Below are 23,072 nucleotides of genomic sequence, written 5' to 3' on the forward strand. Positions count from 1 at the left end.
TCTGACATTATTTACACAACCCCAAGTTGTTATAAACCCACATGAAGTTCTTTCTTCTGCTGAACACAAAATGAGATATTTTGAAAAACTTCCCCACTGACTTATGTAGCCTATATTATTTTCTATATAAGTCAATGGGGAAGTTAGGACCAGAAATTGGTTACCCACATTCTTCAAAATATCTTATTTTGTGTTCAGCAGAAGAAAGAACTTCATACAGGTTTAGAACAACTTGAAGGTGAGTAAATTATGACATAATTTTGGGTGAACTATCACTTTAATGCTGTTGTTTGGCCTACTAAAAGACAGCCCATGTCTTAAGTTAGCCCAATATTTTATACAGAGTTGTCAACTTTAGTTGAAAAAGCGAACTGTATTTTTTTAGGTTGGGTAAATAGTCACATGACCAGAGCCTTTTTCTTTAAAAAAGCATTTATTTTAATTGTATTTACTTTTATTGTTGTTTGATTGCCTTTTAAGGAGGGCCAGCATTGTAGCCTACATCGAGCTATTCCAAAGAGTAAAACTGATCCCTAATTATAATAACGTATAGGCTATAGAAATGTGCCTGTACTAATTAGGACATCATTTTCACCAAACTATAGTAGGCTTATGTTTATGATGTTGTTTACTAAAAGACAGCCCATGTGCGCGCGCCCCACCCACGAGCTTCAGCGGGCTATTTAAAGCGTGTAGACATCAGCAGAAGCAACGAGACCATCAATGCAACATTACAGATCATGTTGGATTTATCTCCGGTCTGGATTATTCAACACATTCAGAATTAAAATCAACTCAACTTTATGATATAATCGAATGAAGTAGCAAGACTTCAAGTTATCTAATCAACCTAGGACTTATTCTTCATTATTATTTTCAAGGATAAGTTATTCAATATGATTCCAGTGCAGCTGATCTCAACTTTGATAGTGGCGTGTGGTTGTAGTGTGCTCGCGGACGCAATGCAAGCTAACTTCACCCTGGAGAATGACATTCAGTCCAGCTTCATCCAGCGGCGGCTGAAGAGCCAGGAGCGCAGAGAGATGCAGCGGGAGATCCTCTCCATCCTCGGGCTGCCGCACCGGCCCCGTCCGCTCCTGCTCGAGAGACACACCGCAGCTCCCATGTACATGCTGGATCTGTATAACGCCATCCTGGAGGACGGAGATCGACGCAGCGGGATTGCGTACTCTTATGAACCGGCGTACACGACCCCGGGACCCCCGATGATGACCCAACAGGACAGTCGTTTTCTCAGCGATGCCGACATGGTGATGAGCTTTGTCAATCTGGGTAAGCATCTTATGATATATCATCTTAGTTTAAAACACATAATTTATATATAGCCTATATAAAAAAGTTTCTATGGATTGCTAAAGGAATTTGATAGCAAAACGCGAATCCTGTAGGTAACTTAGTAAGAGTCAAATATCAGATCAGTTATCATATTGTAATTTAATCAGTTTAGAAAAGAGGATATTAGGATTCTTAGGATTCTGATTCTTGGTGATTCCATAACTTACTCTTAGATTTATTTTAATTTTTTATGGTTTTTAGGTCAAGCAAAGAACCCCTTTTTATATCAAGAACCATTTTGTATTGGGTTCTTGAAAACTATGAGTCTATGGAGTTGACAAAAAGTTGTTGTCTTTTTTTGGCTCTTGTTTATTTACATTATAAAGGTGTAGGCCTATTGTTAAATTAAAGAACTGGAGAATAATCCTTTGCTGCCAAATGCATTTGCTTTTTCTTTGAACCTGAAAGTCTTTTATAGTAAACATTGTAAAAGCAATCATTTGGGATTATTTTGTTGTGAAAACACTTTAATTTAATTCTACATTTTTTATATTCTAAACTATATTTAGACATAAATTAGATTATGTAGCCTATGGGGTTAGTTTAAATCTTAAATGTCTTAAATATTCTTAATATTTAATGTGTTCAGCAAATGAATGCCAAAATCTGGGATAGCAGCTGTCATTTTTCATACAAATAATGTGTTATGCAATAATTCCATTTCAGAGAGATAATTTTTTTTGGGGGGGGGGGTTACTCTTTATTTTAAGGTATTTACATTGTTCAAAAGGGACTGAGTAAAATTAAGTAACTACCTGTACTTATAGAGTTATCGTTAGGGTTTGGTTTATGGTTAGTTACTTGTAATTATGCAAAATGTACTGTTATTAATAGTATAAGTACATGTAGTAACCTTTTTCTTTCCTAAATTGACTTATTAACAGTTAAATGTACGGCAGCAACCGCATATCCAATTTCCACAGAATATTCTCAAAGCCCTGAGACATGGGGTTTAATGGGGCTTTGTTTCGCATGACTAGGATTTAGGGAGGCATTTTTTGGAGAGTGCTGAGGGCAGTAGACATGGAGGGTCACATACATCATCCAAACACTCTTGCTTTCAAGACTAGACCTCTTAGTTTGTGTGAAAAGTGCGTATGTGTGGGGTCGAAAGAGATGCTGAATACTTGAAATGCAGGGCTTTAATTTTATTTCCAAGATTTGGGCATTAATGCAGTTGTGTGAATTGAAACTAATGATGCAAATGTATTTGTCAGAGTGTGTATTTAATAAGGCCAGAAGGGCAAGATCCGGTCAGGGACTTCCTTGAACATTTCTTAAACCCAATTCCTGTCTTTGTTTCCCTTGGACAAGGAAAACAGTATTCCAATGTGCTTGAATTTCATCAAATGAAATTCAATTTAAAATGTTTTAGACATTTAATGAGTGGGCAGGTGTATGATGTGTTTGGAATCAGTGTCGGACGGGGTGATCGGGCTGGTGTAGCACAGGGTGTTTTCTTTCTGATGACTGGCAGAATAATTTCACCCTCGTACCCACCCAGAACACCGTAGCAACTACTCAGAGCACCTTAGCAACCATGTAGCAATCAGCTAGAACCTTTGCAACTACCTAGGAATCACCCTAGGAAACACCTTTAAAGGCCCTAGCAACTACCAAGCAACCAGCCTGTCAAGTAACCACAACCTCCCTAGACATGCATCCCTTCAAACCTGAAATCTCTCTTCAAACTACCAAAGAAGAGTATAAGCACACAAGGATTCTATAACAACCTTCAAACTTCACACCTCTCTTCAAACTGCCCAATGTTTATGTAGCCTTCAAACTGTTTTAAACTTCCTGTCAAGTTTTTTTCAATCCAACCATCTAAAATATGAATGTGTTAATAATTCTGACATTCTTCTGTTCTTGTCTGTTTTGACAGACCAAGATTAAAACTGGTTGGAATGGACCCAATAAAAATAAATAAAATACAAGCTAAAATCTACAAGTTACAATGCGTTGTCAAGCTAACATCAAAGTTTGCTTTCCAAACTTTCTTTTTCTAGTTTTAATTTACAAAGAGGTTGTGGTTTTCCAGCAACCTGGCTGTGACCTCATAGAGCAGCTTGTGGTTAAAATGACTCCCATTTTCCATGTTTACGTGTTTCACTTGGAAGTTTGACACAGACACTGATGCTCCTACTAATGAAAATGTAAAGATCCTCCCCAACCTTTCTTATCAAAATCAAGACCTTTCGCACTTATTTGGCCTGGCACATTTAGACTGGCATGTTTTTTAAGCCAAAAGGGCATTCAATGAACTGTTTGACATGGAAGATGAGGCTGCAGCAGACACCTAGTCAGTTTACATTTAAGATAAAAAGTGGACCAAGATTATCATAACCAAACAAAAATGAACAGCGATCCGTTATGTGAATTGTTAATCCAAATTCTGCACCTCTAAACTCAAAGTAGAAGCTCGTACAACAAGCAGCGTACAAATCCACCTGTTTATGTTCATAAGCTGATTTTGAAGAAAGTAAGCAGATCTTACCTCAGATTTCTTGCCTCGGTATCAAAAGCCGATTAGACCCCCAATTAGTTTTTCAGCCATCTCAGAAGAAAACACATTTGTCATTGTCTGATATATTTAGCATTTAGCCTAGCATTGAGACAATAGAATGTTCTCTTGTTAACTTTTAAAGCCACTATTTGTAAAGTTTATGCAATAATTTAATTATCTTTTAATCGTCTTTTAGGGCTTTTCTAAGCAAATATTGATATATGCGATTGATTGATTGATTGTATATAATTTGATTAAAACCTTTAACTGATTGATAGCACATATCCCACAACTGAAAAGGCTTGCATCTGCAAGTGTAATTGTTTTGCTCAACAGAGATTATAACAATTAAAAAGGTTTGTTCTGCCAAGTGTATTGGCCCTCATTCCTGTCCTCATATCAAGAACACAGCACATGGTGCAGCATGCATATCTGAGCGCAGATCATTGCATCATATGGTATTTCACATAAATGCACCAAGCCTTATACAAGCAATTATTACCTCCATAAAATACCCATGTTTTTCTTTCCACTGTTTAATGGCGGTAAAACAAATGACTCGCTATTTTGAGTATGCACACACCTCAGAGTTCTTCCTCTCAGAGTGCTTCACCAGTAACTGTGCTCTCGCAAGATAGTGAGATGTAGGAAAAGACACAAATGCTTCACAAACTCACAGACAGGATGTGCATAAAAATATGAGGAATCAGCATGACTTATTCCCTGCATACCTGCAGGAGGTCACTTAAAAACCTCGGAGTAAGTGGAGGGGTGGTAATCAAGGATGACAGATTGGTTAGCATTGTAAAAACACCACAATACCTCCAGGAAATGTTATGCTCATGCCACCATCAGACTGGAAATTCTGAGGATGGCCTCAGCTGAGTTAGGGCTGGGAGGAAACAACACAGGCGTTAAGTCTGTGTCGGCTAAGACTTCATTCATATGATTTTTATTCTCTAAACTCATGGAGATGTTTATGGGTATGGATTACCAGATGCCAATTGCCAACAAAAGAGGAAATGAGGCCTACCCCACTGAAAATATTAGCTTGGAACTGAATTTCAATGATGGTTCAGAAGGTTATGCTGGAATGGTGACCAGAAATCAAATATGGTGAAGCTAGTTGATCCCAGCATCCACAACCCAACATATGCTGGTTATATGGTGGTCTTTTCAACAGGATAGGAACAACCTTGTCCCAGATGTGGTCAACCATGTCTAGAATATTTGGAACAAGCCAGATGCTACACAAGACCTCTTCCTTATCCGGAATTAGATTAATTTACCACAGTTAACAGGTCTCTCAGGTTAGCATGCCAAGGAGTCTCCATCAGAGCCACCAATATACCATCTGAACGTGCATGTGTATCCATTACGTATATGTATGTGGGGCACCGTTGGTTTCCGGGCCAGGCTCTTAACAGAGCTTTTCTTGTGGTTGGCACATGTGTGTGATTGAAGTCTATGGTGGGTGGGTGCAGGGCATGTGGTTTCTCCCCCAGCTTCACTCCCCAGGGTACCCAGCGCCCAGATCAATCACTGGCTTATGGAAGCAAACATTTCTTTTTTGGACACAGTGATGTGGGTGAGGCAATCAAGTGTAAGCGTTCAGTGTGACTCGACTGTGTTTCTGACAGAATGAAGTCTGTGTATGGTGACTTATGCTGCGGTGTGAGTTTGTGTACTCATTAGTGGGCAGCGGCACTGTGAAGTTGAATGAGACAAAAAGCCTGTAGTTTGCATTGAGACCAAACCGACTTGAGTTTTTAACCAACTCAGCACAGATTTTGACATTTCACATAGATAAATTCTATGCAAAATATAAGTTAATAACATTACATTGGGGGAATCACTCCACAAGAAATAAATGTGGACTGTGACAAATAGAAGTTAACCAATTAGATAATGTTTGTTTTATTCAAATAATATTTCCACATAATGAGGACAGTCACACTGTGACAATTTTTCACATTTATTGTCTTAAAATAGCTAATATTAATAATAGATTATTGTATGTTTATGTGCAGCTAAATTAAATGATAATAGAAATAAAATTAAAATAGAAATGGCTTTTTTGTTCTTGAAGGACAGTTAAATTACATTTCATACAAATTAACTTCCATTTACTCAATCATCTCCCTCTTTCTGAAGTGGACCCAGATGAAGACCTCCATTTATATCATCAGCACCGTAGAGAGTTCCGCTTTGACCTCTCCCGCATCCCGGCGGGAGAAACCCTGACTGCTGCAGAGTTCCGCATCTACAAGGACTTTGTGCACGAGCGTTATGAAAATGAGACATTTCGTGTCAGTGTGTTCCAGGTGCTTCGACAGCAGCCCAAAAGGTATGTCATTATAAAAATACATTTGAAAAAATTATTGTATTTGGCCATTCAGCCCATGACATTGCCAAGAACATTCCTTGTTCAATTGTGCATGATTCAACAGTGCATGATATTTCAAAATGCAATCAATTGCTCCTTCTTTCAAACTACTTTCTTTTTTGACTGACTTTACAAATCCCTTCTCAACTCCTCCCCTCCAACTTTCTGTTCCATTGTGGAATGTAACACTCACTTACATGATCCTATCAATTACCAATGGATAATATCACGTCTCTTTTATTGAAAATCTGTTCTATTGTAAAATATATTGGAAGTAAAATGGGCATGGTGTTTCACATTGACTTTAATTTGGATGTGCATCTGTTTTCCCTGGGACTTTAATGGTTTTGTTATTTATTGTGTCAGCTATGAGGAAAGGATATAATTTTTCAGATATGTGAAAGCTAATGGTATGTTCAAGTTGGTTGGGTTTTTAAAAGAGCAGTGTCTAACGGCCTCTAGTCATAATAAAAAATACAGTGAAATGTCTGAAATTAAACATATGCCACCACTCACATTTTAAGCCTAAATGTGGGAGGAATGGGCCTTCACACACACACACTGATTTGTCTGCCCAACGGTACATGTCTAGTGCCAGGGCTCCCACAGAATTCCTCTATCTGATTTACGGTGTGGCCACTAACAAGCAGTGAGGGCCGCCGCCATTACAAAGCTATTACTGTCAATTATTGAGATGCAAAGTCCTCGGTGGAAGGGAGGTTCTTCGCCCCAGACATCTGGAGAAACACCCCAGTCCTCAAAATGATTTCCCCTTCATTCCCTCATCCTTGATCACACCTCTTTGGAAAGTTCTGATTGTGTCCATAAAGTAACAAACCTGAAGAAGTCCTACAGGTGAGACATGCTCAGACAGACTCTCTCTCTTGAGTTCTCCATTGCTTGTCCTAAATTACATGCACACTAAAGCATTATCCACCCCCGATGCACACATTCCCTGTGAAGACCACCCATTGTGAATCATCCTTCCTTTACCTCTCCCATTGTTATGCAGAGACGGTTCACCCCGTTGATGCGCACAGACAGCAAGGCGACTAGACACCTAGTCTCCTGATGCCCTCAAGGTCTGAAATCCTACCTGTAAGTCAAGTCATTGTTCAGAAGAACCATCCAGAAGCCCCCTGTTTTCATCACCAGAGGACAATCTGATGACATTTAAGTAACACCACATTTAATAAGAGAGAACTTTGAGCTCTCTTGGAAACATGTTGTTGCCTGTGCAGCGTCAGTTGTTTTTGATTTTATGGGTCATATGAGCCAGACCTCAAGGTCTTATCTCATGGAATAGAGCTTATTTTGTGTTATCTTTATTTGAGAAGGATAACAAGTTCTGGCATGAGATGGCATTTTAGCTTCTCATTCCTTGTCTGCAAAGAAAACCTCATGAAGGAATCATGATGTTAATGCTAATGATGCTCCTATTCGACTACATTGTGAATCATGCTTTACATTTAAACTACTGTACACCACAGTGACAGTCTCATTGAGATATTAAGGTGTGGCCACATTTACCATTGTCTGGCAAATTTCGGGCAGATTTCATAACAGTTGTATGGTCTCGCAGATTCACTCTGTGTTGACCAGGAAGCTGCTTGGTTTTAAAGTTACCTATGTGTGAGTTATGCTTCGCACATTTCTACCGCGCTGAAAAATCCAGCATTTCTTGTCACCAGCATAAGGTATTATTTTGCATGCTAGGACCTACATGTGATGCTGGTTGCTGGTTTGCTGGTCAACAGCAGAGGAAGCAGGAGTACCTGTTGACCAGCTACACCAGCTCAGTTTTGCTTGAGAACAATATGACTATGCTGGTCCTAGATCAGCATTACCAGCTCTACCCAGAATAAATTAGCCTGGACCAACATTTACAGTTTATGCTGTATTTTTCAGCAGGGTACACTATTGACTATAGACAATGAATGGACCTATTTTGCCTGTGAAATTTCGCTAATGTAACCCCACCTTTGCTATAAATATGTATAGACAATTTAAATCCACTACATAAATTAGAAGGTCTAATCATTCTACGTCTGTAGTTAGTGGTGATTGGTCTTAGTTATTTCAACAAACTTACTCATAAACATTAAAGTTCAGCATGTATCTTGTTCCTCACACTTTATGCATCATAAATGATTCCCTTAAACTCATGTGACTTGTTGAGAATTGGTGTGCTACTTTACTACTACTACTACTACTACTAAAAATTCTGACTTTTAATTTTTACCTGGCAGACAATCAAACAGACGAAAACTGCATAGACTTATACTGAACGAGGGGCCCGATTCAAGCCATATCTAGGGACTAGAATGTCATAGAAATTTGGGGGTGGGTTACTACTACTGACTTGTACAGCGCCCATCGCAGGACAAAAAAAGATATTGTGGCCACAAATTAGAAGCCACAATTTACCTAAAATAAGGAAACAAATTAATAAGTCATGGGAACAAATTCTTAATTCAAAGCCACAATATCTTATTTTTTCCCCCTCTGAATGTCATGTGTGGGGTCTTGAAGACTTGGACCAGTAACATTCTAGGAGCTGCATAGCAACATATGTTTTTTATTGTTTCAGTCATCATTTATACTTTTTTTTTTCGATCGTAGTATAGAGCTATTGACCCATATATGACCTCTTTTGACCCTGCTTAGGGAGCTGTACCTGCTGGACTCGCGAGTCGTATGGGCGGCAGAAGAAGGATGGCTGGTATTTGACCTCACGGTCACCAGTAACCACTGGGTCATAAAACCTGGTCAGAACTTGGGACTGCAGCTTTCTCTGGAAAGCGCATATGGTAGGTAACTTCAAATATCAAGATATCGTTATAACATAACCTGCCAAACTACCATCCTACCATATGGCTGAATGGCACTTAAAGGGATGGTTGATCAAAAATGAAAATTCTGTCATTAATTACTCACCCTCATGTCGTTTCAAACCCGTAAGACTTTCGCTCATCTTCGGAAGATCTACATGAAGATCTTTGTAATGAAATCTGAGAGCTTTCTGTCCCTCCATTGACAGCCTACGCAAATATCACTTTCAAGCCACAGAAAGGTAGTAAAGGCATCAAAAAAGGAATCCATTTGACTCCAGTGGTTTAACCTCAATTTTATGAAGTGCATTGTTTGCGCAATAAAACATAATTTACCACTTTATTTACAAAATATTAATCTCCAATTTCTTGTCTAAATCTCCAATGTCTTTACTACCTTTCTGGGGCTTGAAAGTGGTAGTTGCATAAGCTGTCAATGGAGAGACAGAAAGCTTCTCATTTGTGTTCCGAAGATGAACGAAGGTTTTACAGGTTTGGAATGACATGAGAGTGAGTAATTAATGACAGAATTTTCATTTTTGGGTGAACTAACCCTTTATGGATAGTTCAGGCAAAAACGAAAATTCTGTCATCATTTATTCACCATCATGTCAAACCAAACCTGTACGCATTTCTTTCAGCTGTGAAAGACAAAAGAAGATATTTAAAAAAAAAATGTCTCAAAACATCAGGGGGCTCCTGTGTTGTTCTGAACAACCAAAACAAAATATTGTAACATGAGAACTCATAAGCAGAATATCTATCTTAAAGTCATCATGCAACTCATGTCGCCCTCTGTAGGTGAGAGAATGAACCCAAGGAGAGCAGGTCTGGTGGGCAGCAGTGGACCTCAGAATAAGCAGCCATTTATGGTGGCGTTTTTGAAAGCATCAGGAATCCACCTCCGTAGTGTACGCTCAGCATCAGGAAACAAACAGAGGGGTAACCACCGTTCTAAAAACCCCAAACCTGGTGTTGCACCCAGCCAGGTGGCTTTAAAGACAGCTGAGGCCACAGGTGACACTTTTTACAATAAAATGTGATCTTGTGGTTGTTCATTGTTGTAATTTTCAGCCTTATGCATTTTTTTATTTATTTCTACCATCCGACATACAGTATACCATCATACTACCTAACCCTAATAAATATACAGTTTATTAACATACAAATGTGCTATATTTAATTATCCTTCCTCCTGTTCTACGCAGACGGTGCCAGCGTAGATCCCAAACAAGGCTGCAAGAAGCATGAACTCTATGTGAGCTTCAGAGATCTGGGATGGCAGGTACTGTGATGAGCTAAGTGTTCCAGACTGCTCTTTTATTGTATGCCTTTATCTCATCTAAAATTTCTCATCTTTCTTGCATTTCCAGGACTGGATCATTGCTCCAGAGGGTTATGCTGCGTACTACTGTGAAGGAGAATGTGTGTTTCCTTTGAACTCTTATATGAATGCCACAAACCATGCTATTGTACAGACACTGGTAAGTCCCACAATCATTTTTTTTTTCGTTAAATGAATGGTTAACCCAAACATTTTGTCATCATTTACTGATCAACGTGTCATTTCAGTCTCATATAATTGTCTTTCTTACATGATGATTTTCGAATGTTTCGGCTGTTGTCCATACAATGAGAATCAATAGGGTCCGAATCTGAGCAAAACAGAACAACATTTAAGTGGTTATTCACTCTCAAATCAAATCAAATTATTGATCAACTCAAGTACATAAAGCTCAACTAAAATATGGTGACACATCAATAACATCAAACGTCACTGGTAGAAAATTTGTGAGCCAAGGTATTCTAAAGGGCTTTTCACACTTGAAATAGTTAACCCTAGGCCATTCTAAACCCCAGTTAAACGGAATCCTGGGTTATCTTGCTTCCCGTTCCACACTGCTCATAATTAACCCAGGGTTAATAATTAATCTTAATAGCATTTCACACTGTAAAATCCTAAACCTTGGGTGAACATTCTAATTTGCATATTTGATGTGTCAGTGTCATTGATTGGACGAAGCAACACACAACCTGTTTACATAAAGGCTCTAGCATTGTGCCTCCTCATATTATATATTTCTGACTGTACTATCAAGTTTTTCATGTTTCATGAATGGAGCTTTCGAAATGTAAAAAATAAAGTCTCTTTGTCACACCAGCTGACACATTTCCCATCACCTTTTGACATTTTTCCCCCTTTAAAGGGGCACTTGGCAACTCTAGACATTTCTTCGCTGATTTTCACTTTTGTTGTCGCATGTTTTCTCATCGAGCTCCCCCTACAGCTGTGCGGCGTATATTTTCACAACACTGTCATAAAAAAACTCACTTGCGGCACCTTCCTCCCGTTTTCTACCGCTGCTCATGTGCATTTGTTATTATCGGAGCCGGCCAACTTTATCGTGTGGAGCTATGTCTACCGAGTGGGTAATAGATCATACACAGTATCATAGAATTATGTCGAATTGCCATAAAGCAGTTCGTGTTTCTCGCTCGTTCTCGCTTCTCACAAGGCTTCTATTTCCAACTTACCGGGACGTTGGTCCCCATGTTGCAAGGTTGGCTTTCCACCTGGGAGGGCTGGGGGGAGCGGGGAAAGTCATCATTCTCTCCAGAACAGGTTATTGAACCATTCAAATGATTTCTAAATGCTTTTATTAAGTTGAAATAGTTGCCAAGTGCCCCTTTAAATGTTGAAACTACTGTTTATACAACATGCAGTGTTTCTGTGACTGTTCAAAACACAATAATATGAGGTACTTGACTGTTTGTCTGTTGTGAAGCATCTAGCCATAACATTTTAATACAGCATTATTTCACGCTGTGCACGTTTGGGCTTAAGACTGTAAAAGTGGTGCTAACCCTGCTCCGGAGCAGTGTTTCATAACTCCACGTAAAAAATAGTGTTAACCCTACTTCTAAGTTACAAGTGTGAAACATTTCTCTACCTGAGGTTTAAAGTGGGGTTTAGAACGACAATGAGCAGTGCCCTTAATTAAGCCCTTAAATTTGCAGAGCTCTCTTTGGAGTTCTGTACAGGAGATGGACATTATTAATAAAAAATGTATTCAAGTTTTAAACATTTATATGCTCTGCAGTTATTATAATCATAATTTTTCACTTAAAATAATTCATTTCTCTGGTCTTTCTAGGTCCATTTCATAAACCCAGAAACAGTCCCGAAGCCCTGCTGCGCTCCAACTCAGCTGCACGGAATTTCTGTTTTGTACTTCGATGACAGTTCCAATGTAATATTGAAAAAGTACCGCAACATGGTTGTCAGAGCCTGTGGATGCCACTAATCACTACTTCTGCCCATGCCGGAGGGATTCATAAAGTATGGAAAAAATACGGGACGCAAATACTTATTTTTTTAGTGACTATCAGGTGCCCAGTGAGGAAAGAGACTCATTACTGGATCAAAACTGGACTTTTCTGTTAGAAGACTCATTTTCATGTAAGACTCAAAACTCCTGGAATTGTTTGAGGTTGACCAAAGCTGAGTCAAGTGTGGGGCCTTCTGGCTTTCATTTCTGTATAGAAAGCCAAGTTTGGAGTATCAAAGAGGACATGAGCAGATACAGAGAGAGAGAAAAAAAAAAACTGGCCTCACAGATTTAACCAGACTGATCAGGGAAGATGTAATTGATTTAAGCACATTGCTCTATATAGTTGTAATTACAAAAAACACTTTTACACACTATGGCATGTTTTCTGTATATAATTCACTTAAGTAATTTCTGCAAAAATCCTGCTATGACTAACCTTATCAAAATATCTGAGACCACTAGTGAAAATGTTTGTGTTTTGGTGAAATGAAAATGATTTTATGTTTTAATATTTCCTTTTCTTTAAAAATCATATTATAAGTATAACAATGTGATAACATTGTGAGTAAAACAACAATGTGAGTAAAAAGTTGAATGAAAAACTCTTTCAGCATGATTTGAAAATGTGTGCTTCAGTGGGAGAATTTATAATCTTAAATATTTATTTTTAATTCTACATCAAAATTTGGTTAGTTGCTGGTTTAAATGAGATGTTAAATCACAGAAATTCCTTGTGGTCACAGTCTTTTAGACTCCACTGTATTTCAGCACAAGATGTGAGTTAGAAATATAAGTTCTGGGTGTCTGTTACAATGAGTCAAAGCAATATTTTCACTCTTCACACAATTGCACTATTTCAGGACACTCAACAAACCCTTTCACATATGTTCAGCACTCGATTAAACAGGACTGCAGAAGATATGAAATTCAATTTTGCCTTGGAGTCACTTTGGTTTCATTGCATACATGAAAGAACACATGTTTTCTCTCAGCAGTTATCAGTTCCTCAGTCATAAAAAAACCGGCCTGGATTTGGCCTTTTAGGGGCTTCAGTCAAGCTCATAGTTTCGTGTTTACAACTCCACTGGCAATTGATTTCGAGTGAATATATTTAAATTACTTTGGATCTCTATCATTAATAATTTTACATACTTATGTCGAGCATAGAATAGGTTCTCCTGCTAAATTTCTGTCTCAATATGTGTGTATTTGTTTTGTTCAACTTCTGACCCTCATTCTGTTGTTGATAAATCCAGTGTCATACAAGAGTGTCAATCAAGATCCTCTCAATATACCTGAATAAAAATATTAGCACATTATCACAATCTCTTGTATTGGCTAAACAAAAGGGCCTTTCTTAACCAGTTAGCGCTCTATGCTAAGCTAGTAGGCCAAAGGCTAACTGAGAACACAAAGAAAAGGAAATATTGGTAACACTTTATGAAGACCACGCTTATAATGAATTATAGCTCTACTGTACTTATTTACAAGTATTACTATTTTATAAATATATTTATAAAGACTCATTAAGACCTATGCATTATAAGAACAGTTATAGCTACATATATATTATTTTTATAATTACTTATAAGTCATGCATTTGCTTTTTCAGTGTGCCATAATCCATTATACACTGATCCTTAAGTATTAATTAGTCAGTCGTATAGTCAGTCATAATTGATGGCTTTAAGTAAAATGAAAACATAGGATACAATTTTCTTAAAGGAAATTTTAAGAAATTATGAAGATGTGCTCATTATACATTTTTAAGTTGTTTACTTGTAAATGTAAACAATGAATAATAATTCCTGCAATAAAATAATAGAGAAAAAAACACAACTCATTAAACAGTTGAAAAGAAATATCTTTTTTAATGTTACATAATAGCACAACACTGCAACAATATTTTTTTACAGTGTAATTCCAAACTGCTATAAGCAATACCATGCATATGGCTGAGGAGATATAGATTTTTAACAAATCATGACCTCTAATGCAAGCATTAACCATTAAAGACATAATTGATAATTAATTGGTACAGCAATCAAGTGTCCCTGGAACTATTTTATATTCTTCTATCATTTATAAATCAGTGTAATGGATTATGAGCATGAGCACATTGAAAAAGCAAATGCATGATTTATAATTATAAAAAATAATATAAATGTAACTATAGAACTGTCCTTATAATGCAGTATAGTTCTTAATGAGTCTTTATAAATATATTTATAGAATAGTAATACTTATAAATAAGTATAAATGGGGCTATAATTCATTATTAGCATGGGTTTTGTGTGATGGTTTAGGAGTTAGGTTAGTGTGTGTGTATGTGTGTGTGTGTGTGTGTGTGTGTGTGTGTCTGGCAACTCATGTGACTCATGTGTCAGTATTGCAGGATGTGTCCACCTGCAGTCTCCGAGTCATCACTTAGCTCATCCTCTCCTGTGAAGAGTGGCCAAGCCAGCAGGTGGGCGGTATCAGGGGAGAGCATTTGGTTATGATCTGAACATTCTGAATAAATCAAATGATAAAATGAAATGAATAAAACTGTCTAAAGAGGAGCAGGTGTGATAGATTTTGGCAGATGAAAATGTGACCCGTGCAGCTGTTCTTAATAACGTCGATACAATACAACATTGTAGTGGTTCGTTAAAGAGAGGCTGCAGTGATGGAAAAGATGACTTTCGAAACCAGATGTTTGGATAACTGAAATACATTTTATATGCCATATATTTCGTTTTTTAATGTTGTCCAGGAAATATGTTTTATCATTATGAAAATTGCAATACAACAAAATCACAAAGTAACCACTTCACATTAATCAAACAAAGTAAATGTAAATATTATATGAAATTAGATGTTTTGTGTTGTTTTATCAGAGGGCTTCTACTTATGGGGTATTAGGCATTAGGAATTATATAGACTCCCTTGTTCAAAAAGGAACACAAGTATTCCATACACCTATTTTCTACCTATATCATTTTACAAATAGTGTGTAAAACAGTATGCATTATGCAAATCTTTCAAACGGCAGTATGCTACATTATTGTTACATGCCCTCATTATATTGCATGTTTAATTCAGCTAGTGCATCCAGTTATCTCATGAAGTTGTGTGTGTCTGAATGGAAATGATAACAGATAGTTTGCCCCAGGAATTATAAACATCTGTGGGTTACATATCCTATACATGCTATACAATGCAGAAGGGATCCCATTCTGAGCATTTTATTGCACACACAAAAAAAAAAAAAAAAAAAGTATACACTGTTGAAATATTTTTGCGTATGCCTAAATATGCTGTTTATTTGGTCGGCTTTTAGGAGTACACCAGCATATTACCACCAAGCTAACATACATTAAGTCCAATGTAAAAAAAGAGAGAAAAAACAAAGAGTCCAATATCAGATATCGCAAAGGTTTTTAAGATGCCCTTTATACCAATGTGTGAGCTTACAAGAAATGATACACTGCAAAACATAAAAATAACTATTGTAATACCCTACTTTGTTGTTGTACTGTGGTAGTTGTAAGAAGGTCTGATATGCGTTTTGTAGCCTAACTAAATAAACTACAGTTCAATATAATACAGTTCTATAATATAATTTAAATTGTAATTCATCCCTGTGATGAATTTTTAGCAACCACAACTCTTATTACTAACATGCTGATTTGGCTCAAGAAAACGTTTCTTTTTATTATCCAATATTTTAAATTCTTGCTCTGCTGCACTCCATTGCGCAGCACTCTGTATGTTGAAATGGCCAATCAAATCAAAAGTAGGTGGAGTTTACAGCAAGAAGTCTCAGTTCAAAAGAGAGTAAATCAAATATGTAAATAGAAAATAATTTAATACATGTCAACTGGTTTACGATTGAAATGTTAATTAACTGTAATATGTAGGCTATAATGGACGTTTGCCATTATATTTTTAAAACAATAATATCTTAGAAAAAACATTAAGTAATATTGACAAAGGAGCCGTAATTGATCAATTTGCAACAAGAATATTTTCATACTCCTAAGCGTGTTCAGACCTTTATTTTGAAATAGCAATGAGCATGAAAAATCATGAAAAAATGATAGAAACCTCAGTTTGTTTTCATGCCAAGAGTTCAAAAGATAGCATCGATTCAACTATTAAAAAAAAAAAAAAGCTCTGAAAATGTTTTAAATATAAAGAAAAAAATAATAAATTCACCATTTGTGATGTGGCAGGGAGCTATAACGCACATGCGTGTGCTTTGTATGTGTTTCTTAGAGGTTGAATTCATATCAAAATCTGCCAAACTTCCCATACTACTTCTGAATAGGATCTCTACTTCATAAAGTGTATGCAAATTGTGGAAATAATGGTTCAGATCACTCAAAACACATATGGAAATGGAGGCGCCCTAATATGGGCAGTAATGGAGTCTGGTTGTGACCTAGTGAAAAAGTTTGGTACTGCGCCCAAACAAAATCTTACTGAAAGCTAATTTTATGACATATCAATCTAAAATTTGAAACACAACTTGTTCAGATTTTTGGCTTTGATTTTACTGCAGTTTTAGAGTAGCCCAGGTTTTGAAAATATATATTTGATATAAAATATGAATAATTAATTTTTTTACATTGTACATTTCCATAAACTCAAACTTCTATAACTTTTTTTCTGTTTCACTTTCTTAATTTATTTCACTTCTACAAAAATCTGCCAATTGTCTTCTTTAAAACAAGACCAATCTGACGTCTATATTCCAAAGCATTCTTGAATTACAACTATTTAAGTTCTATCATAGTTTTTGTTATTTTTGGACCAAAATGTATTTTCGATGCTTCAAAAAATTCTAACTAACACACTGATGTCACATGGACTACTTTGATGATGTCTTTATTTCCTTTCTGGACAAGGCCAGAATACCGTGTATACATTTTCAATGGAGGGACAGAAAGCTCTCGGACTAAATCTAAAATATCTTAAACTGTGTTCCCAAGATAAACGGAGGTCTTACGGGCTTCGGACGACATGAGGGTGAGTCATTAATGACATAATTTTCATTTTTTGGGGAACTAACCCTTTAAACCTACCCAAACCACCAAACATGTCTCTAACCTTACATGTATCGTACCGCAATAGCAGCAAAAGCGTTTTGCTATACAGCATGAACTCAATAAGTACATTGTATTATATATTTTTTAATTTAAGTACATAGTAAACCTCATATAAAGTGTGACTATAAATCTCACTGATGCCAAACTTATGTATGGTAGTGTACTTGATTTGGTAACATTGCAGTTTCTATGTACATATATATACACTCACTGGCCACTTTATTAGGTACACCTGTCCAACTGCTCGTTAACACTTAATTTCTAAGCAGCCAATCACATGGCGGCAACTCAGTGCATTTAGGCATGTAGACATGGTCAAGACAATCTCCTGCAGTTCAAACCGAGCATCAGTATGGGGAAGAAAGTTGATTTGAGTGACTTTGAACGTGGCATGATTGTTGGTGCCAGAAGGGCTGGTCTGAGTATTTCAGAAACTGCTAATCTACTGGGATTTTCACGCACAACCATCTCTAGGGTTTACAGAGAATGGTCCGAAAAAGAAAAAACATCCAGTGAGCGGCAGTTCTGTGGGCGGAAATGCCTTGTTGATGCCAGAGGTCAGAGGAGAATGGCCAGACTGGTTCGAGCTGATAGAAGGGCAACAGTGACTGAAATAACCACTCGTTACAACCGAGGTATGCAGCAAAGCATTTGTTAAGCCACAACACGCACAACCTTGAGGCGGATGGGCTACAACAGCAGAAGACTCCACCGGGTACCACTCATCTCCACTACAAATAGGAAAAAGAGGCTACAATTTGCAAGAGCTCACCAAAATTGAACAGTTGAAGACTGGAAAAATGTTGCCTGGTCTGATGAGTCTCGATTTCTGTTGAGACATTCAGATGTTAGAGTCAGAATTTGGCGTAAACAGAATGAGAACATGGAACCATCATGCCTTGTTACCACTGTGCAGGCTGGTGGTGGTGGTGTAATGGTGTGGGGGATGTTTTCCTGGCACACTTTAGGCCCCTTAGTGCCAATTGGGCATCGTTTAAATGCCACGGCCTACCTGAGCATTGTTTCTGACCATGTCCATCCCTTTATGGCCACCATGTACCCATCCTCTGATGGCTACTTCCACCATGTCACAAAGCTCTAATCATTTCAAATTGGTTTCTTGAACATGACAATGAGTTCACTGTACTAAAATGGCCTCCACAGTCACCAGATCTCAACCCAATAGAGCATCTTTGGGATGTGGTGGAACGGGAGATTCGCATCATGGATGTGCAGCCGACAAATCTGCGGCAACTGTGTGATGCCATCATGTCAATATGGACCAAACTCCCTGAGGAATGCTTCCAGCACCTTGTTGAATCTATGCCACGAAGAATTGAGGCAGTTCTGAAGGCAAAAGGGGGTCCAACCCGTTACTAGCATGGGGTACCTAATAAAGTGGCCGGTGAGTGTATAACTCTATACTGTAGCTCACACAGTAAAGCCTTGGCGCTTGCAACACCAAGGTCATGGGTTCAATTCACAGGGAAAGCAAGAACTGAGAACTGATAAGAATGTAAAAATGTGTACCTTGAAATGCAACTGTAATTCAGATTTTTTTTTTAACAAAAAAAAACCTTTTTGTTATAATTCAACAATATCTAATTCAGACTTTAGTTGCTCAATCTTTGATTTTTGAAATTTCCCTGAACTCAGGAGCTGTGAAGTGTCTCTTTCTTGATTTATCTTTTATCTGTGGTGTGGGCTTCTTTTCGGCATTACACTTCGGGACATGATGTCCACCCACTTCAGTTACACCCTGATTGGTAGGTTGTGATGAAGAGGCGGGCATATGAGTCAATGCCAAGCACACGTCACCCACCCTTAGTTGACGGCATTGTAGTCTGCAGGATTGACTTGTGTGTTGAGGGTTACAGGAGGACCAGCCATGCCCACACACGAAGAAAGGCAGCTCTTCACTCACCTCCAGAGACAACTGCAGAAATGTTTTTAATATATTTTAAAGAATAGTTCACCTGAAAATGACATTATAATTAAATATAATTTTTACTCCTTATGTCTTTTCATTTACTGTTCTAAAAAAGAGATCCTTGGCAGAACACATATTTTGTGTTTCAGAAAAAATGGTTGGAATAGTAACTGTGCGTTCACACCGGACGCGAATAGCGCGTCAAATTCGCGTCTACCGCGTCTAGTTTGACGCTTGACCACTTTGTGTTAATTCGCGTGTCAATGGCGAAATTGACGCGCGTAAAAACAAAAGTTTGAAGCGAAATTTACGCGCGTCAGAGGCGAAATCCGGAGGCGAAAGTTTCGAAACCCGTTGGCGGCCATCTTTTTAGATGTTTATCGAGCATTAGCATTAGCATTATTCGAGAGAGTCACCGCTCGTATATGCTCTGGAGAGCAGAAACAGCTCCGTAGGGGACATCGTCGCTGTACTCGGGTCCACCAGAACCTCCGGAGGGTTTCAGGAGTTTCACAATTTGCTGCAGGAGCTAGGTTTGGTGGACCTAATGGTGAGGACGCTGACGAGGACAGCGTAGGCCGTATAAGCCCTCGGCCTCGAGTGGTCTAGCTATGCCTGTCGAGCCCGCGCTCTACAGCCCGGCGCGAGGTTCATCCTCGTCCGCATCCACCTAATCTGTCATTTATTTTTGTTTTGATAATAAATGAAGCCAGCCTCCAAAAGTGATTAATCTGTCCTGTGATTTTTCTCTCTCTCTCACACATCACTGTCCAGACACGAACTTATATGTTGGTTGTCTTTACATTATAATAATATTTCATTTAATCTAGATATGGAATAAATAGCATTCAATGCAAAATGAATATGTCTCATATATTGAAATCAAGTTTTATGTGATAAAATATTTGCTTTGTTGTGCATTAGAACCACAGTCATATATTACAAAATAATTTATTGAAGCATCCAGATACTTCACCACGTGACAGCAGCAAGCAGCTAGGCTCCTGATTGGTTAACGCGGCGCGAATTGACGCAGAAGTTCAGATTTTTCAACTCGGGCGGCAGACGCGAATTCGCGTCAAACGCGTGAATGCACAAATAGCACTAACTAAATCATTCGCGCGTAACGCGCTTAACGAACTTGACGCGCGAATGAGGCGTATTCGCGTCTACCGCGCCGCGCTCTACGCCTCATTCGCGCCGCAGGAATTTTTTACGCGCGTAACGCGTCTTTGCATTGACTTAACATTGAAATCACTCGCGCCTGACGCGCTATTCGCGTCCGGTGTGAACGCACCATTAGACTTCATTATTCCTCAATATGCAGCATATCAGTAATATTTTCTGTTCATGTGTGTGCTTACCTGCGAGTGGTCATGCTCAATCTCCACGTGCAAACAAAACAGCGCAGGTGTGTGTGAAGGTGTGATCTTTAACACAGTGAAACGTTTCAGCATCAGCTCAGGATGTAATTGAGCACACTGCTCCAAATCTTCTGTCCTTAAATCCTCCACCCGCTTCAGTCGACCACCCTCAAGCTCCACCAAAGAGCCTTCTATAAAGCGACGGAGAATGCATAGGGCAGAAGAGGAGGATGTAGAGTGTGTGATAGTGTTCGATAGAGGATTGTGTTTTTCTGCATCTCCTCTCCAGACCAGTAGGGGGAGCTCCTCTCTTGTTTGATTTTCACCTTGCCACTCTGATCCTTCAAGCACTGCATGAGTAGAACAGTTCAAATCAACCGGCTGATGATGGTTGTACTTTGTGTTTTGTTTAAAATATTTTTTTTTAGAATCTGTGTAAAGTAGCGAACCTAGAAGTGGGTTGTTTTTCACATAATGTCTCTCACTGTCTCTTTTGGAGCAGATTCTTTGACTTTGTGGTTCGCGGTACCAATGTGAATACTTTGATCTCTCATTTTGCATGCACAGTTTGACTTCCTCATTTGGAATATCTCTTCTTAGAACGTCCCTAACAACCCCTGTATAGAAATATGAAGCCGACAACGGGTCGACTTGTGGATTAGGCAGCTTACTGAAACCTTTGACAAGTCCATGTCCTACTCCTGGAGTTAAATAACTCCAGTATGAAGTATCCCTTCCAATACTATGCAGCGTATTTGGGTCAGTCACGTGTAATTGTGATGAAGGTGGCAGATATCTACTGCTAGTAGAGTTCTGACTCAGTGAAGAGTGGATCTGATTCGCTCCAATAACACAAGAGAGGTCAGGAGTCACAGAGCCTAAATCACACCTGTAATTATACAAATTAAATGCATCTGTGACAATGTCAGGTGTGGATTCCCGTACATGTCTAGGTCTTCTGAATATTAATTCCTGATTCCAAAAGGGTGAGGGGGTTTTAAAAATGTGTTCAGATGACTGTTCATTGGAATTTGGTACAGAATTCCATTTACCTAATACTGAGGAGGAACTTGTATTTCTTGCCATGAGCACAACAAAGATTGCAGTATCACATTTGACATAAATGATCTGTTGTCCTCCTCTTTCTCTCTTTAAACGTCTTGCTTAGTGGTTGTGGAGAAATGTCAATAAGTTAGTTTACAAATTGTTTATGGTGTAAATTATTTAAGATGTTTTCAGAATCTTAGGGCATCAACTCTTAGCATTCACAGCTTTGATAGTTCTTTGTGTTGTTGTGATGGGTAAATTGATTTACGTATTAAAGGAGACTTATGGCATCACACTAACTGGAGAACTGTTGGGTGGTCAGTCCTAAGAATCTCTGAAAAAAACACACAAAAAAACACCTTTAGCCAACAGATACAATATTAAGTCTTAAAAAACTCTGTAAAGAACCTTTTTAAACTTAAAAATGCAGTACATTGTGAAGTTTACTATGTTATACTTTTAGGAGGCACATTCTTTTCGAAGTTTACTTTTAACATTAAAATAACCAAATGGGCACCACACATTTACTAAATAGACACTTACTTCGTCCAGTAAATAAATAAATATTGAATGACAATTACGCATGCGATTAGTACATTTTCTACAATAGCAATGACAATGGAAATTTGAGCTTTTGTGTAATGCCGCATTCACGCCAATATATGTATAAAGTCTAAGACCACTGTTATCAGCAAATGAAAACAAACAAAAATGACTTTAAATTCAATATTCAATCTATGACACTATTTACTGTCTTAATGCATGGTCTCATGATTCATCAGACCATGTTATTTCATATTAAAAATGACTTGTAAAACTTTTCTCAACTTTTATTCAAATGTTATAACTAGATCTTCCTCTGAAAAAAGATTGAGTAACTACAGTTTATTTTGTAATCCTTCCCTCCAAACACAGGACTCCCAACTATTTTTCATTATCTAATCATTTCAGAACATTGTCTTACATTTTCTATCTCTGAATATCCTGTTTAACTCAGAAATACATCAGATTAGTTAAAAAGTGCACTTCATTACTTCATGGTAAGGTAGTGTTGTTTTGATTAGAAAACAAAACTGCTTTATTGCATGGCTCCGTCTTAATGTTTCTATATATCTCCTTTAACTGTCAAGATTATTTCTTTTTTTATCCAAGTGTAACGCTGTGGAAACAGTGCTCTATACTTTATAAGTGCCTCTTCACTAACAATTTGAAAACTTAATGGTACAC

The 23,072-nt window shown here is 37.9% G+C and overlaps 3 protein-coding genes across 3 annotated transcripts in view; 2 read left to right on the plus strand and 1 right to left on the minus strand.

Moving 5' to 3' along the window:
* Positions 1 to 23,072, plus strand: part of smim7 (small integral membrane protein 7) — a 303,536-nt gene that overhangs the window by 7,685 nt on the left and 272,779 nt on the right. The window lies entirely within an intron of this gene.
* bmp7a (bone morphogenetic protein 7a) lies at positions 730 to 13,529 on the plus strand. Its single transcript, XM_056266573.1, has 7 exons — positions 730 to 1,293; positions 6,017 to 6,209; positions 8,916 to 9,058; positions 9,881 to 10,096; positions 10,288 to 10,364; positions 10,453 to 10,563; positions 12,235 to 13,529. Exons 1-7 carry the CDS (start codon positions 897 to 899, stop codon positions 12,382 to 12,384), a joined length of 1,287 nt encoding a protein of 428 aa, XP_056122548.1. The 5' UTR covers positions 730 to 896; the 3' UTR covers positions 12,385 to 13,529.
* On the minus strand, positions 19,097 to 21,975 carry LOC130100916 (uncharacterized). The gene is made up of 2 exons (XM_056266572.1): positions 20,799 to 21,975; positions 19,097 to 19,440 (listed from the first exon to the last, which is right to left on the minus strand). The coding sequence occupies exons 1-2, from the start codon at positions 21,882 to 21,884 to the stop codon at positions 19,126 to 19,128; spliced, it is 1,401 nt and encodes a 466-aa protein (XP_056122547.1). The 5' UTR covers positions 21,885 to 21,975; the 3' UTR covers positions 19,097 to 19,125.

Source organism: Rhinichthys klamathensis, unplaced genomic scaffold, assembly GCF_029890125.1.
Source record: "Rhinichthys klamathensis goyatoka isolate OS25496 unplaced genomic scaffold, OSU_Roscu_1.1 h1tg000249l_1, whole genome shotgun sequence".
NCBI lineage: Eukaryota > Metazoa > Chordata > Actinopteri > Cypriniformes > Leuciscidae > Rhinichthys > Rhinichthys klamathensis.

Bases quoted from the DNA above. Each gene is read 5' to 3' on its own strand.
- bmp7a (XM_056266573.1), top strand. From the start codon at position 897: ATGATTCCAGTGCAGCTGATCTCAACTTTGATAGTGGCGTGTGGTTGT. The intron at 1,294-6,016 runs GTAAGCATCTTA...CTCTTTCTGAAG, and splicing joins GATGAGCTTTGTCAATCTGG to TGGACCCAGATGAAGACCTC. The intron at 10,564-12,234 runs GTAAGTCCCACA...TGGTCTTTCTAG, and splicing joins ATGCTATTGTACAGACACTG to GTCCATTTCATAAACCCAGA.
- LOC130100916 (XM_056266572.1), bottom strand. From the start codon at position 21,884: ATGGCAAGAAATACAAGTTCCTCCTCAGTATTAGGTAAATGGAATTCT. The intron at 19,441-20,798 runs GTAAGCACACAC...ACATTTCTGCAG, and splicing joins TTGAGCATGACCACTCGCAG to TTGTCTCTGGAGGTGAGTGA.